Source organism: Anomalospiza imberbis, chromosome 1 (genome assembly GCF_031753505.1).
Source record: "Anomalospiza imberbis isolate Cuckoo-Finch-1a 21T00152 chromosome 1, ASM3175350v1, whole genome shotgun sequence".
Taxonomy (NCBI): domain Eukaryota; kingdom Metazoa; phylum Chordata; class Aves; order Passeriformes; family Viduidae; genus Anomalospiza; species Anomalospiza imberbis.
Window position 1 is genome coordinate 51736970 of NC_089681.1, and position 17240 is coordinate 51754209.

Here is a 17240-nt window from a genome sequence, read left to right on the forward strand (position 1 = left end):
ACGCTGAGCAACAAAGCAGCAGAGATTATTTTGCTACATTTTGTGCTCTATATTCAATATCAGATTTGATGACCTGGTGCTAATATGCTGAACTAAAGATGTAGTCAAGCTCATCTATGGAGAAACAGAGAAAAAAACAGCCATGAAACTATTCCCTTGGAAACAATGGTCTCAAATATTCACCAACAGAGTGTCAATGGACAGCTGGAGAGTTCCAATCCCCTTAATTCTGATCACCACCACCCCTCAAACAAAAAGAAAAACAAACAACAAAAAAAAAACTTCCCCCAAACCCCCAGAGTATAAATGAAAATACATTTCACCTGGCAAATAAAGACAAAAGTCTGCCGACCAGACCATTTGTGGCATCTACAGAACTTTTCAACAAGTTCATTCATGAGGTCTACCACGAAGGTTGGTGTTGAAGCCATGTACAGCTTTTTTACCATTTCACTAACCTTGAAGAAATGAGAAGGAAAAAAAAAAAGTAAATCTAAAAATTACCTCCTGACCACCAACACTCAGAAGTCTGACATCCTAAATTGATTTAGATTGCATTACCAGCTTGTAGGAAATCCAGCGGACAGAGGACACTTTGTCTGCACAGAGGCTAAAAGCAATAGGCCGCAGGTAGTCATAGATGTCCCTGGCACTGTACAGGTCTAGAAGCAAAATCAGCTGCCTACAAGATGCAAGAAAAACCAAGGAGAGCATATCACAGTAAGAAAAAAGGCAGCTTAACTGAGTATCATCATTTATATGACAACACTTATGAAATATGCAATGTGGCCATAATGAAGTTACTGGGAAGCAAAATCTATTTTTCAGTTGCCATCATCTGGACTGTGGGTCACTTGCAAATACCAAACTGCCACTTATTCAATAATGACAATACAACTACTGGGAATTTTTAAGCAAAGGGGACATGTGGAGGGGAGAAGGACCATCTACCATCGAAAATTTAATTATGAATATCACTGGAAAACATCTCTTATATGAGTTTCACATTTTTAAATATCCACAACAATAAAAATAATCATTCTGAAAACCACATACTCAGCCAGCTCAGCACGGAAACGCCAGTTCCTGCTGTTATCAGTCACCAGGAATTCCTGAAGCTGATAAAGATACTCTCGTCTTTTGTCAACATGAAGAAGCTGAAACAGTAAATACAAACTTACATAAAGAGCTACAGGCTACAAACAGCAGATAGAACAAGAGCTTTAAATACAACTAATGAAACTCTTTTCATTTAAAAAAACTTTAATCTTTAGCAAGTGTTGCTTTCCTGAGCTAAACCGTGTAATGCTTAAGACTGTAAAATCACATGGGACACACTACTGAAAGGAAAATGTGATGAGTCTCTCCTTTTACTCTAAGAAAGAAGGTGTAAACAGTAAAGACAGTTTTAGGATTTGTGTCTCTCAGCTCCAGAAATGAGGCAGTTACAGAGAAACCTCTACAGAAATTTGACAAGTAAGTTGTGTAGGCAGATTAAAGCCCCCCCCAAAAAAATCATATACTGAATAAACATGAACAAAACTCTTCAGACAAAATAAAGCAGCAGAAACACAGATCTCTTGCAACATATATTCCAGTATTCAACAGATATCTGCAGAGATTCCCACAGAGTTACATGGGTAGGAACACAGACATACCTTCAGGAAGTCATGCAAGTGCTTAAGCACACCTATCCTCACTTCATCTAGGTCCTTCAAAAAGCCATTGAAGACAGGAACTAAATCTCCAGCTGTAAGCTGATCTCCAAGGATGACAGCAAGTTCATGTATAGAAAATGCCAGTGTCCGCCGAACCTTCCACTACAACATAAATAAATCAATGTTTTTGATCCAAAGTGCTCCAGTCAAACCTGAGGATCAATATCCAAGCTGGACTCCCAGCAAATTCCACTACTTACAAATATCTTTACAGTGTCTCATGTAACAGCTGAAAATATAAAAAAAAAAAAAAAAAAAACAAAAAAACCCACACCCCAAAAAAAAACCCAAACCAAAAAAACCAGGAAAATGGAAGAGAAGACAAAAGACAAATTATAAGATATCACCTTGGCAAGGTATCATTTCTTCTACCTGAATATCAAGGAATTATTCAAATATAAGCCATCAAAATATTTTAGTTTTCCAAGTTCCAGGAAGCAAAATAGTATTCCTGACATCAGTGCTCTTGCACACATTACTTTTTGCTTTAAATTCTTAATCATAAATTAGTTTCATGCTAGTATTCTCTTAATCTGTTTTTAAAATTAAATGAGTAAGATATATACACCATAACATTTCAGCTGGGATATTTTAGCTTCCATAATAGGTAAAGTTTCTTCCACACTTAGTGCCCAGAAACCCAAAAACCAGAGGAGCTTTCAGGCACCCTAAATTGAGGGCATATTGTTTAATTTGAGTAATTATTTCAAGAAAGTCTTTTAAAAATAAAACAGCATCTATTCTTTAGCCAGCACTTTCCAATTAGCATGGGCACTGTTCTTTTGCCCTGGTTTGATGATCCAGTCTTAATTCAGATTGGACTGGCAATAAATTCTGGACACTTCTGAACATAGGGCAATTTGTTTTTACTGATGTTTTGAATTTATTAGCTGGTTGTTTTTAATGGCTGTAAAGGAGCCTGGAAAACATGAGCAATAGCCATGTATAAAATTAGTCACTATGTATCACTGAGAACTGCTGCTCTGACAGAGCAAGCAGCAAGTTCAAGAGAGGTGAAACAGTCTGAGAATATTTTAAAAAATAAAAAGAGCATGTCCAAAAAAGGAAACAAAGGGTCTGGGAAACAACTGTAAACCACAAAATGCAGAAAGCCACCTCCTTACCACCTGACAACAAGGAAAATGCTGCTATTTCCAGCATTTGTTTTTAAAGCAGCAGTGCTGCTGCATGGCGATAGCGATGTTATTCCTGGATGACTAATTGGATGTGGCACCAAGGCCTGGTGTGAGGCTGACTCACTGAGCTCCAGACACGCCTGCAGGGGCATGTCTGCTCACACAGCAGCACAGCCCAAATTCTCAAACCTAGGAGGCTCCCAGACTCTGCCATAAGTTCTCACGCACGCACAGGAAATCAGAAACCTGTCCTAATTTTCCTCCAAATCCCACTCTAACCTGCCCATTTCTTTACTGCCTGGGCACCACACACCCCCTGCTTCCTCTGAAACAACCACTGCACCACCATCATTCCTTACAGGATAACCAGCGATGGAAATCTCTGTGTAAAAAGCACAGCAGCCCAACATCCACTAAACAAGAGCAACCACTACAGAGGTTCCAACGAGTCTTTCTCACATCACAGAATTTCAGTCTGTTCACTGCTTGAGCCCACCTGCATGTCAGATGCCAGAGTCTCGTAGGTGTCTTTCAAACAGTGCCAGTTCTGCCTGCCCAGGGTCAGTGCCACGCCGGGCAGGCTGTAGGCGCAGTGCTTGGCAATCTCGGTGTCCACTGTTTGTGCGCGGGATGGATCAGTCATGGATAAATACTGATCCAGCAAGGCTTGAGGTACAACATCCTGCAGCAAGAGAAAGGCAGAGCATCCACACTATTTTCACTTACTCCTCATAAGGCTCACTATAATTCCTGGGCACTCTTTTTTCCCACTTTTTTCCCCACAACTACAGAATATTATTTAATTACAGTTCCTTAATAAGAGCACAACAGTTTTGTATCTGCTAGGTTCCACCAAAAGGTTCCAAAGAAACAGTAACATGACAGGGGCTATTTGAAAATATACAGTCCAACTCAAGAGAGGAGCAAGTGGACAAGTTTCCTTAGGGAGTCTAGGAAATGGAAAGACTGCATTCTACACTTTGCAAACATTCCGGCTCACATGTCGTGCAAATTGGCCATTTTATGTCATCCATAAAGACAGGTAAAACAGCAAATTATGTGACTTGCTCAAAAAAACCTTTCCTAATTCTCTCCAAATCTTGAGAAGGTGGAGAGAAGAAAACTAAATTAAAATGCCTTGGGGAGGCAGGGAAGGGGAGGGAGCAGAGTACAGTGTGTTCAATACTGCTTCCAAACTCCCTGAACAGAAAACAGGGAGAAAGAGGCTTCTCCAGAAACAAAGAGATCTCTGGTGAAGAACTATCCTTCTGTCCACTGGGGAATCAAAGCATCTGAACCAAAACTCTGTGAAAACCTCTTCACCATGCCTTTGCTTCAGCTGTGTCAGGGACTGACTCTATTAAGGGGTACACAAGAGCTTTTGCATAACACAGCTGCTGAATAGCTCCACTGACAAGAACAAGTGAGGGACTGAGGTTCCCACTCAAGGAGTCACACTGATGCACAGTGGCAATGTAATACCAGACTATGGAACAACAAACATTTGATTCCTTTTGGAAAAAATACCAGAGGCAGTTCCAGCTTAATGAAACACTTTCAAAACTGTTCTGGAAAAAGCTATCAAGGGGTAGGGGTGGTTCCTCTCAAAACATGTGATAAAAAAACCCATCCTGTTTCCTCAATAACCTAAGTCCCATTACAGCATGGTTCCCATCGAAAACTAAACCAAATGAAAGAAAGTCTGAAGATCTATGACAACTGTTATCTCATGTCAAAATTATACTGTCATCTCTCATGCATAAATGTAACAGAAGCAACTGCTAAATGAAGCCACTGACTCTGGAAACAAGGACTATTTTAAAACTACTTAATTAAGAGATATTTAATAAAACTAGATCATGTCAGAAATGACCGAATGAAAAAGGGAATAAAGGAAATACCTATATATGTTAAAAAAATTCACTTATCTGCTACATATAAGAAAACCAGAAGTCACTGTCATTTACCTGTACTTTGGATTTTCTTTCTTCTTCAGGGCTGAAACTACTGTTGGTACTCAAATCTGAATCATTGTGAATATAGTGAAGTGTAGAATCCATACTCTGTGGAAAAAAGAAAACAAAAGGTCACATAAAACACACTCTAAGATTAAACACAAAAGAAATACCAACATCAAGAAGTGCTGTCCTTGCCTCAGAGTCTATTTCTTAGATTAAAGGAATATATGTTTTAATAACAAATACAATTTTGCTGCATCCCAGAATCAAAAGGTCTGCAAGATAAATCTGCTTTCAATTTCAAACAGAAGCTCCTCTTACTCTGCTCCATTTTGGTTCTTATGGAAGGAAAATCACAGGAGAGGAGTACTTTTGAGACTGCATTAAGGAAAATATAACTAACATATGGGTCCCATTGCTTCTCCCCTGAATGGAAAGTAAGAAAACACCTGCAGCTGATTTTGATGGATTTGCTGCTTTGGATTTGTGCTAGAAAATGGTCAAAACAAAGCCACCCTCACACTGAAGAGTAGAGCCCGATGAGACTTATGCTGTTGCACCCTTCCTGGAGGTGATTATTCTATAATCTTTTCTGGATAAGCTTCACCTTATAAAACTGAGTCCTACTTGGCCACAGCTGCTGACAAGTCATAACTTCTCTCAGCAGTCCTATTAAAATAATTTTCAGCAGTCATTTTAGCACCCTGGCTACACATCTGGGCCTTGAGGAGTGGCCGAGGTGTGATGGGCTGCAATGACCTGCGCTGCTGGGGGGATGCAGCACCGACGCTTTCAGTGCCAGTGCAGCTCCCACATACAATGGGCTTCCTGTAACACACTGTGAATTTCAAGCAGTATGCAATTAATATCTGAAAAGTAGATCAGGCTGCTGTGTGCTGGAACAGGACAAAGGCATTTTTGCTAGATTTGAGCCAAGGTATCTATCTATCTGAGCTCCTAGGGTCAACACAAGCAACAAGAACATGCCTACTTCCACCAGCTGTTCAGATAGTTTTGACAACGAGAATTTTCCAGCAAACTACAAACTTCTTCCAAAAAAAAGCCTCCAGGATACAATCTGTCTTCCTTGGTTTGACTTCAGACAGTTGCTTTTTCCTTCTCCACGAGCTGCTTTCATCTAAGCACTGGGCTGTAATTTTAGCTGCTGAGGTATAATTACAGGTGATAAAGAACAGGCAGAGCTGTGAGGCAATTGCATATCTCTGGCACAGCAGTCCATGTCACCTGTCAGGCTTAGGAAGCAGCAGCAAGGTGTTAAAGACCCAAGGAAAGAATAATTTTCAAGCAACTCCATAACTAAATGTGTCCAGCAGCACACAGCTCCAACTATAAAACCTTCGGAGGCTCTGAAAACTATCTGTGCAGGATTTTTAGTTTGACAGTCAATTCCTCCTTCACTCTTTTTTAGCCTTTTGTTTGTTTGGGGTTTTTTTCCCTCTGAAAAAGAGATTATTTTCAGCATTGCCAGTCACTGGCTTTGATATCATGCAAACCAAGGAATTATGAGGCAGCCAGCCCACCCAAACCCTAGTGCCTTCCATGAGTTGCCAGTCTGCATGGGACCAGAGGTTAGTCATCCAATCTGTTACAATGAAAATCAAAGGACTCCATCTCACATTCCCTGCTCCCTCAGTTCCAAAAGCTTAAGCTTAAAAAATCATACTTTATGGACTGAACCAAATCAAACAACTGAATATAATGGAGGATGTCAACAGATGGGAACGTTTTTATTCAGCCACTTTTAAAGTCAAATACACATTCCAGAGAGGAAGAGCTTCAGTAGAAAAGAATGACAGCCATCAATCAGTATTTCGGTATCTCCACCCCTGAAAATTAAGCTCCATCTGTACTTCTTCCATGCACACACCAAACTGAGCATTGCAGAGAGCCAGGACACGAAAATTCAGCGGGGTTTAGCCTGAAAGCTTCTTGTGTACCAAATGCAAAATCTTTGCCATGGCCTTACAGATCTCTAAGGCTAAGCTTCTGTGTAACAAGAGCTCTGGGGTTGTGCTCCAAAGATCTCTGCTCTGTGTCAAGGGTTGCACACCAGGACAAGCGGTGCTGGTGCTTCCTGACAGAGCAGCTGGCCCAAACAAAGAAGAGGCCAGTGTCAGGGGCCCATCTCCTCCTGGCCTCCTTCCTGTTCTTAGAGAAAGATACTGTGCCAGACTGGAGTGAGAAGGTTTTAGCCCAGTTTCCTTTCTCCCTCTACCTCCAAATAAAAACAGACTCCAACACCCATCCCCTTTTCAAACCTTATAAAGAACATATAACCTAAAGAAAATAAAAACAGTGCCTCTTGAGAAAAAATAAACAGCTGCCCTCAACAAACAAGCTTCATCACATGCCAATAATCTTACTGGTCCACTCTAGTACATCATTTATTTTCATTTGAACAGAGAATTTCTAACACGCAGCAGTAACTCCTTCATAAGCCAATACAGTGGCTGAAGGACAAGCAGACTGTGGTTTTGCTTAGTGGTATATGTGCAGAACTGTGCAGGCTGCATTCAAGTATAAAATGCTGGAGAGCTTGATTTCTCTCAAGTATCAAGTGTCCTACTGATACACTGCTATGGTGGGACTTAAAAAACTCAAGAAAAGACAAGAAGAAAAAAATCACCACCACAACAAAACCCCAACTAAACTAAAAAACCCCAATAACCATCTGTGAAAATCAGAGGTCTCTTCACTGTAAGGGGCAACAGTCTACTTGCTCAACAGATCACACTTTGATTCCCAGAATTCTAGGTCACATATATAATATTTGCTCACTTGTAAAATGAGGACTTGATTCGGTGCCAGTAACAAACAAGAAACTGACATATTAAGATCATCCTTTTAAAGCATAAAACTGATAAAAAATCAACATATACCAGCAATGTGACTGGTTCTTAAAATTTTCTGTCAGCACTATATTCTGTACACAAAAACATAAAACACAGGACAGGTCCCTCTGCACAAACACCACCCTCACCACTCCTCAAAATTCTTAAGAATGGATGATAAATATACACTGTCATTTTAGATTAGCGTTAGAAATAAGAGATCCTATAACAAAACAAGCATTCTGAGACTGACATAAAGGAATTGGAGACAGGCTGGTGTTTTTGAAACAAACCACATTTGTAGAGTTAAATTACAATTGAGTATAATCAGCAGTATCCAAGTAAATATCACATTCCTGAGCTCCTTGTATGTTTTTGGTCTAGATGGTAGTCCAACAGCTTAGAGAAAAAGTGAATTAAATGTCATCAAGAAACACTGCTCTAATTAAAGAAGGATGCAGACCAGCAAACCATAATAAATCAATTCAACAGGGAGCAAAGGGAACAAAGTATCTCGTTCTCCAGCTTCAGGGAGGGCACTGGAGAAGAAGATTCACTCATTATCGGCAGAGCATCTGTTTTAAGCAAGGCACTTTCACATTAATAAAATGTGGTAGCATTAAAACATCTTCAAATTCAACAGTCACAACAGAAATTTAAACAGACACAGTTTAAAGAATTTACACGGACAAGTACAGAACTGGCAAAAACAAAGGCACCCAACACAACCCATCTTATTTTAGTAGCTAGCACTTCAATACCATCCAACAAAAGGGAATGCCACAGCAGCCAAAAGTAGAAAGCATTTGGCTGCAATCATCACATGAATGCAAATTACAGCTCTGTTACTAGAACCCTGGAAATCCTACTGGGAAAAAATAAAGTACAAAACTCTCTTCTTACCTCAACAGTGTCACCAATTAAAGGCACAATATCACCCAGTATAGGTTTAAAACTTTGTTGGTCATTGATGGTTAGTTCAGTCTGTGAATCTGTTCCCTTGCCAACACTGGCCATTGTCTCTTCTTGAGGATGCAAACTGGATGCTCTGAGTGCAGCAGACAACACCTCCACTTGTGCTGCAGTACACAAAAGAGAAATACATGAGAGACTAATCTGCAATATAACTTTAAGCAAGTCCACAGATCAACTTTTAGACAGAGACTAATTAACTGAAAGATGGCAGAGGAACTACAGGAGAGGTACATCAACTTAAGATCATATTGGTAAATCCCAAACTAGGGACCAATTAAGTGCTAGATTAACACTCCATTCTTTTTCTAGGGTACTCAACCAAACCACAGTCCAGTGAAATTTGTCCCTAAAGCTAAAATAAACAATCAAACCCCATAACCCAAGAGGAATAAGGCAGAATAAGGAGACTGCTGTTATGGCAGGATCGGTTCTTTAACAATTTTAGTGAATATTAATGTTGCAATAGTTTTTTTGGGCAGAACAGCCATGAGTAGTAACTTACAGACTGGGTCATTTGTGGGAGGTGGGACTAAGAGAAAGAGGGACCCCGTAGTTCAAATAAAGATTAAGAACAGGTTTCGTAACACACAAAGGATTCAAGTTCTGAGAGGTTGTTTCTCCCTCTATATATGTTCATTAAATTCTTACATTTTAATAGCAACTCTAAAACAAGATCTATATAGAAAGATGCCAGACACGATACTTCAGCCTTCCTGGATCCTCCAAGCAAATAAGAAAGTTGCACTGTCTGATGTTCTCTTATTCATCTAAAGGAGGCATTAGCACTTCATATTCTGCTACCCACTCCTTTGGAAAAGATCCAGCAGTTCTGAGGCTGCTCTGCTTTCCATCCCTTTGTTTACTGTCAATTAGAAAAAGCTCTGTTGAGCAATGCTCCTTGGATATAGCCTGACCTGAGATCAGGTATCAGAGGCAATCTCAGTTGCACAAGTGACACAGAATTCAGTGCAGATTAATCTACCCTGCCACTCTCCTCCTCCACTTCTTTCCAAGAAGGCAAGGAGGAATAATCTCCTCACTTATTAAATTTATCCAGCCATCCGGATGATCTGTTCCTCATAGATTTTGTCTTTTCCAAGGTTTCTTAAATGTTCACTGTGAAATTACATGACAACCCATATGCTCGTTTTTAATTCCATATTGCCATACTAAACTACAGAATTCTGAATTTCTCCCTCTAGCATTTTGAATATGGTTGTTAGCAAGTACTAACAAAGAAAGTTGGACTCATTTGTAGATAGAAGAAACAGATATGATATACAACTGTTACAAGAAACAAAAATTGTTAACTCAGTAAAATCTTAGATTAGAAACCTTAGCAAAATCTAGCAAAAACTGGAAAACACACTGTGGGTTCACTGGTTTGTTGGTAGAGTTTGATGAGCAGGAATAAAGATAATTCTTTACAATATGAAATGGTAACTCTCTAACTCTGTCCAATTTCTGATAAAATAACCAAAATATATTCTTGCTGTATTACTGTATTCCTCAACAAGAAACAGGAAAAATAAACTGCTAAAAAATTAAAGTATAATCAACATTATACTAATACTTTCACTATAAAACATATGAAATATATAGTTTAAATATATATAATAGATATTATAATTAAACATAAATATATATAAATAAGGAATTTCACAGTTTCTAAGATTAATAAGAGATTGCTACAACCTTACTCTTCAAATATTACTTCACTGACAATAAACTTACGTACTTTAAGACCCATGAGAATAAAAAAGATCAAGGTTAATAAATTTCCGGAAAACTTAAATGTTAAATGAATCACCCCCAAAACCAGGCAAAATAGGTGGCTATGCTAGGGCAAGAAATGCCTGGCTTATTTCCAAACTATTTTCATTTAGAGAAATCAATGAAGAAAATGAAAAATAATTATATTCTGCGTACATTAAGGAAACATTTTTCTTGAACACCTCCTTCATGAAGGACAACTTAATGAAAAATGCACATTCTGCTCACCTTCACTTGGAAGTGAAGAAAGCTTACCCTGACTAGGTAAACACACACTGCTTCAATGCTGTTTATGTATATTCTGAAAAATCCATGCAGAGCTCCAAAGATTACTTCTAGTAACAAAAGTATCTACAGCAGTAATTGGGAATTTTCCAAGACATATTCCCCACCCATGCCCCACTGTCAGCCTGCACACCTGGACCACCCTTGCTTAGGGGCTTTAACAGGATGGAGACACCACCTATCCCGATTTCCTCTGCCTGTCCTAGAAGAAATATGACAAAAAATGTGCATTTCCTCAGCTTCTTGTCAATTCTACAATCTCAAGATGTGGGGATGAAGGACGGGAGAAGCCAAACTTCCAAGGATTTCACTGACTAGCAAGTGCCTTCTTTCTTCTTTCAGTGCTTATTTGTGACTTCAGTGCTACCATTCACTGAAAGGGGAATGTCCTGAAATCTATAAAAATCTTAAAAGTCCTAGCTAAAAGAAGAGCCAAGCATCGCTGCTGCTCCTCATCTCTCATGAAGAGATTTCCTACTGACATGAGACAGGCATTGGTTTCCAGAAAATCATTTCAAATTCAAGGATAAGGCTCCCCTTTCGTGAATGACAGAGAAATGCTTCAAGAAGGGAATCTCTGGCTAACCAGCTTTCACAACTAGCATCAGTAAAAACTGGAGTGTAAAGGTCAGTTTTGCACATAGCACAGAACTCAGGTAACTGCATTGCTCAGATAAAGTCAATGTTCACTGGATCTCAGACCATTAATTAACTCTTTCTTCAACTTTTGCTTCAGGTGAGATGTATTTTTAAACAAAAAAGTATTTAGTCTTGGCTAATGTACCTGCATCCTAAAATAACTGGCACAATCTGTAAATTCTAAATCACATTTCATCTGGTCTTACTGAATATCCTGGTTTTCAGGAGTTTCTGTCCTTTCAATAAACCTTATTGATTTCTGTTTCTCCTGATGTTTCTTTTGATGTTTCTTTTTTTTTTCTTTTTCCTTTCTTTCTTTTTTCTGAAGGACCTGCCTTCCATACCTTCACTTCTTACTCAAAAGCCAAAAGCTATGGGCTGCAATAATGGGTACAGAGATGAAGTAACTGAAACATAAGAACACAGTTTCTTCTCCACTTACTCCTCACCTGTTCCATTAACAACATATTTTAGACTTTTATTGCAGGCAGTGCCAGTAACCTAACTTATAAACATAGTTCTTATAAGGGAATGAGATCAACTGACCCCACATTTGGCTGGTTTGTCTATATTAGGTCTCCTTTTGGCAAAACAGCTTGTAACCAACTGGCTTAGGCCACAGTTAGCCTCAGTAGCCTGCAAGCCAAGCTTCCTCTATTCCCCCAAATAATATTAAGGAAAGCTGACATTACATGATTTAGCCCTTTCTATGCAGATCGTAAGATAAAGCCAGTTGAAGAAAGTGTCTGTGGAAAGAAAAATAAAGAAATAAAAACATCTGAGGAAAGAAAAGTAATCTCTGAGGGAAGTGAAGACAGCAGCAGTCTCAGGGAACTGGAAAAATGGACCCAAAAAAAGACCCTGTGATAATTTTTAAAAAGCTGGCATACTTCACAGGAACGTACAAGTTCTCCCAGTCTGAGACCTTCCAGATGTCTGGCCAGTGGACTGGAAAGGTCCTTTCAAGGGAGATTACAACACCAGTGCCTAACTTCGCACAGCCCATGTAGCTCTGCTGGCCAGCATTTTGCCTGTGAAAAGACAGGCTCTCTTTATCTTGGTTGCTGACTTCTCAACCACCTATTACTCAGATTTATCACTTTGGCAATAAGCTAGCTCTGGAAGGAAAGCCCCAAGGTAAAGAGTGAGATTCACCCTTTAAAGGTGAAGAAGTTCACCCTTTTTTGAGAATGAGATTAAGGGAAAAATATTCTATGATGGTTACTGATTACTGTTAAAAAACTGTTTTTCCTGAAGATCTCATCAGTCTCTATTCCTTGAAGCCAAGATCGAAGGCTCAAAACAGAAACTGCTCTATTGAGGTGCACTGCAGAAAACCCCAAACAAACCAATACCACACACCCCTCCCCCCCAAAAAACCCAACACAAAACACCAAACCAAAACCACATAACCATGACCAGTGTGTATGTAAACAGTAACCCCTTAGTGTTTGGCATCCAAGACATCTGGAAGATGGGGATATGCACTGAACATGCCATGGTCTGGGCTGCACAGCCTGGTGATGCCTTTCCTTTGACTCTTCCCATTGGCATGGTACACTCAGGTACCCCTCAGATAAAAATTGAGTGATTCTTTCTCAATACTTCTGCTATAATGATGCAAGCAGGTGAGGGGAGAAGCAACTCACACAACACAGAAGGATGAAGTGAGACATGTGAAGAAGAGGAATGCCAAACCCAGAAAGGAAGGGAAATGAAAATGAAGAAGGAAATAGGAGGTGGAATACATTTGGAGGGAAAGGGATAGGGGTACAAAGGTATAGCAGCTGCTAGGGATGAACATCCAGTGCAAAGCAGAGAGTGATGGGAGGAAGGAACAACAACAACAAAAAAACCACTAAGAAAACCCCTACAAAACCATATTTTTCTGACTCAGAAAGAATAATTGCTGGCTGAACTTCAGCACCAAATCTCCACATCTGCCTCAGCTATCAGGGATGGGCTCTGAAACAAACTAGCAAAATAGAAATCATCAACCTCCTCTGATTGACTAGTGAAGAACAGCACCTTATTACCATCACTCAATATCCCGCAGAGTCAAATAATAAAAATTCAGTGTGATCTTAAGAAACTTCAAAAACCCCATGCCATTATGGTTCAACACAGCAGGAATTAATTTTCTTCTTCTCATAAATTTCTAAAATGTAAAAAAAAAAAAAAAGAAAAAAAAAGAAAAAAAAAGAAAAAAGAAAAAAGAAAAAAGAAACAACCAAAAATCCACACCAGAAGAAGGCTGCTGAATTTGCACAGTCAAGCATAAAGAGGCAAGGCGCAGCCAGAGACAAGGTCATCTGATCAACTTTATCTTACTGACACATGCAAAACATCATACACTACAGTCTCATTCCCAAACCACACTTCATCACTTCATCTTGTCATGCCTTCAGGATTCTTGGCCAATTTGCTAAAGAAGCCAGAAGATGTGTACCCATGGAAGCTCTCCAGTATGGCAGGCCTCCACTTACCCACCACAGAGAACACAGCATCTTCCACTCCCATCCCTTGGCTGGGAATGCAGCAATAAAGACAGGAGCACAGCATGGAAGCAGGAGTCCAGGACTTAGGTGACAGCAAGCCAATGAAGAAAATAAGTGCAAGAAAAAGATCACAGGGATTTAAAAATAAATAAAGAGAGGAAAAAAACCCTCCTAGCTTGCTCAGTCATTGCTGTCAAAGCAAAGCCTACTCACAGTACAAGACTCAAAAATATAATGGCCAGCTTTGCAGAGAGGGGAAGTGCAAGCAGGGTAAGACCCTATGGACCATTTGGGACCAGAGCTGTTTGGCATACATTTGTAAACCATCTATACTGGAGACAAAATTATCTCTGAAATCAGGCAGTTTCATAAAATTTCCATGAAAACAAATTAAGATAAGCTTTTGACTCAATATTTATACCATCCGTTTCCATCAACAGTTTTAGATTACATTGCAGTGAGCAAAGAGACAGGGCTCTGATCTTCTGGATTACCCCAGAGCAAGCCTACCTTTTGTCACAATTTAGGAAGCGTAAGATTCAAAACACTGGCATTAAATCAGCTACTCAGAGACTAAAGACTGGATATCTACCACTTCTATGTGTCCCAGTGTTTGAGACAAGCATGCAGAATTAATGCTACTTTGTGCAAAATTAAAATTGCAATGTTACTAAATCGAAACAGGCATGCTGTTAAATTCCAGCTACTCAAGTATTTAGACCGAATAACGAGAGCACAGGCAAGAGGAAAAAGAGTAGAAGATTTAGGAAAAATGTTTTATGGGGCTTCACTACACAGTCTTGACCAAGTCAGAGTGGGGGAACCCATGGTGTTGACAACCTAGTAACAGTTTTCTTCTACTTAAATGTGCAAATGCTGGTCAACAACTCCACGGAAAATCTCCTGACACCCAGTAAAGAGACCTACAAACAAACAAAAATAATTCCAAAAACCTGCTCTGAAACAACACATGAACACACATGATAAACAAACTCTTAACACAGGACGATTGTGGATGTACAACTACATGCTTACATAAACCACTGTAATTTATTTATTTATTAATTTAGGTATGTTCTCTAACTATAGACAGAACAGCTTTACAAAGTAAACCTGAACAGCAGTGCAAGCTTCTGCAGCTGGCTTCAGAGATGGGTTATATGAAAACTGAAGTCATTAGCAAGGGTGAAATTTTTTTCTTACCTCCTTCCTTAGTGCCCAAAGCACTCCTAAAGCAAAATTTTATCTGCTGACTTCACAAGTGATTAAATAAAAGTACAAAATGGATTTAAGAAAACTTATTAGCATAACAACCTACTAACAATAAAACAAAGTTGAAAGCAGTATCAGTTTATTCTAAAATATTTTTCCCCAAATTGCCCCTTCTTTTCCTCCTACTTTTTCTGGTATAGAGGCATGGTTCCCCCCTAGAGATTCTTCAGCTCCAAAATAACATGGCTTCCTCCTTAGTGGTACCTCCAGAGTTTTTGACTGTGACACTCAAGCCTGATGTGTCTTAGAACTTATTCAGCAAATGAATACCAAGAAAAACCTATTTCCAGTAAGTATGTGTAGAAGAGCCAAGTCCTTTTAGCTGAGGAGGTGTCTCTGAAGAGCTGCTCCACCACCTTGTCACACTTATGACCCCTTCTCCATTCTTCAAGAGCTTTTAAAATGGAGAATGTGTGTTCACTTCAAGAACTCAGCTTGGATCAATCATCAGCCTGATCTGACAAACTTGTTGCATTAAAGCTGTAAACATGTGACTGCAATAAAAAAGCCCTTGCAGAAAAAAATGGAGACTATTTCATCCAAAATCAAATGGATAATACGTAAAAAGAAAACCGTAATTCACGCTGATAATTAAAAAAATAAAACCCTCTTAATCTGCCTTATTTTGGATGTATGCTAATTAGAAATAAACTTGCTTATCAACAGCTTATGCCTTTGAACCATCTATTTGATTATAATGTCAAAACAAGCAGTCAGAACTTTATACTGCTAACTGCATATACATTCAGTTTATAAAAGGAATTATATTCCTTTTAAACATCTTTACACAAATGCAAATTCCCTTTTGGCTGACTATCAATTTTCCTCAATCTCTTTGAGGACCAGGAGAAAACAGTACTTCTGACTTTTAAAACAACTAAGAGGTTAAAGCTCAAACAGCTGAAGCAACATATACATATCTCCAAACACTAAAAATGCTTCCGTATCTTTACCATACCTTTAACATCTGGATCGTCTATATGGGGTTCCAAATTTTCTATCATTTCTTCTAATTCCTTCCTTGTTGCCATAGGAATGCTTGGAGACACTGGCATAGTGAGTTCCTGAATTTCTCTATCGAGTTTTATATCAGAAGTCTGCTGAAGCTCAAAGTCAATATCTATTTCAGGAAGTGGAGTCCTCCAGAAATGGAAAGAGTTGTATAATTCCTGCTCTGAAAGAGAGGTTTCCTGTGAATTCAGCCCAGCCTCCTGCACATCTGTTGCACAGCAATGAGAACTTTGCTCGTTCTCATCCGCCATTTCCCCACAAGATTCTGAAGGCAAAGTGCAATGGAAGGATGATTCAGTCTGGAAATCACTTTCCCTCGTGGAGTTATTTGACACTGTATTTTGATCTTCGATGACATTTTCAAGTTTTGTTGCAAAATCATCAATATCATCACAATATGAAGACAGGTCCTCTGTCCTGTTGTGCTCTTCATCTGTTGTGCCATCTTCTGTGGTTCTGACTTGCTCACTGTTGAATGCCGAGGAAAATAGACATCAAAAAAATCAAAATAGACTTGTTATGCTCTTGAAAATTAATTTACACCATAACAAAACAGAAGTCATAGCATCACAGAAGGGTCAGGGTTGGAAGGCACCTCTAGAAGCCACCTGGGCCAATCTCCTTGCTCAAGAAGGGACAACCAGAACCAGTTGCCCAGGACTTGTGTCCAGACAGGTTTTAAGTACTTCAGAGGATGGATACTCCATAGCCTTCATGGACAACCTTTGCCAGTGCTTAGTCATCCTCACAGTAAAAAAAAAAGTATTTTTTGATGTTCAGAGGGGACTTCCTGTGTTTGGGGTTGTGGCCATTGACTCTGGAAGTGTCACTGGGCATCACTGAAAAGTGTCTAGCTTCATCCTCTTTTCACTCTCCCCTCAGGTGTTTATGAACACTGCTAAGACCCCCCCCTCTCACCGTGAGCCCTCTCTTCTCCAGGCTGAAGTCCCAGGTCTCTCAGAGTCTCCTGACAGGAGAGATGTCACAGTCTGTCCTGTTGTGGCCCTTCACTGCACCCTCTCCACTGTGCCTCTCCAGATCTCCCTCTGGATGGCAGCATGACCCCGTGGGTGAACTCCTCCCAGTTTTGTGTCATCAGCAGACCTGCTGAGACTACACCCTG

At 39.6% G+C, this 17240-nt stretch overlaps 1 protein-coding gene across 13 annotated transcripts in view; it reads right to left on the reverse strand.

The window, feature by feature from the left end:
* Positions 1 to 17240, reverse strand: part of PPP4R1 (protein phosphatase 4 regulatory subunit 1) — a 283628-nt gene that overhangs the window by 3322 nt on the left and 263066 nt on the right. For all 13 annotated transcript variants that reach the window (XM_068192324.1, XM_068192314.1, XM_068192305.1 and 10 more), the window contains 8 exons: positions 16065 to 16585; positions 8568 to 8743; positions 4822 to 4917; positions 3351 to 3536; positions 1659 to 1820; positions 1057 to 1157; positions 562 to 682; positions 324 to 458 (listed from right to left, as the gene is read on the reverse strand). In XM_068192324.1, the coding sequence (XP_068048425.1) occupies positions 324 to 458; positions 562 to 682; positions 1057 to 1157; positions 1659 to 1820; positions 3351 to 3536; positions 4822 to 4917; positions 8568 to 8743; positions 16065 to 16585 (1498 nt within the window). The remainder of the gene's footprint in view (positions 1 to 323; positions 459 to 561; positions 683 to 1056; positions 1158 to 1658; positions 1821 to 3350; positions 3537 to 4821; positions 4918 to 8567; positions 8744 to 16064; positions 16586 to 17240) is intronic.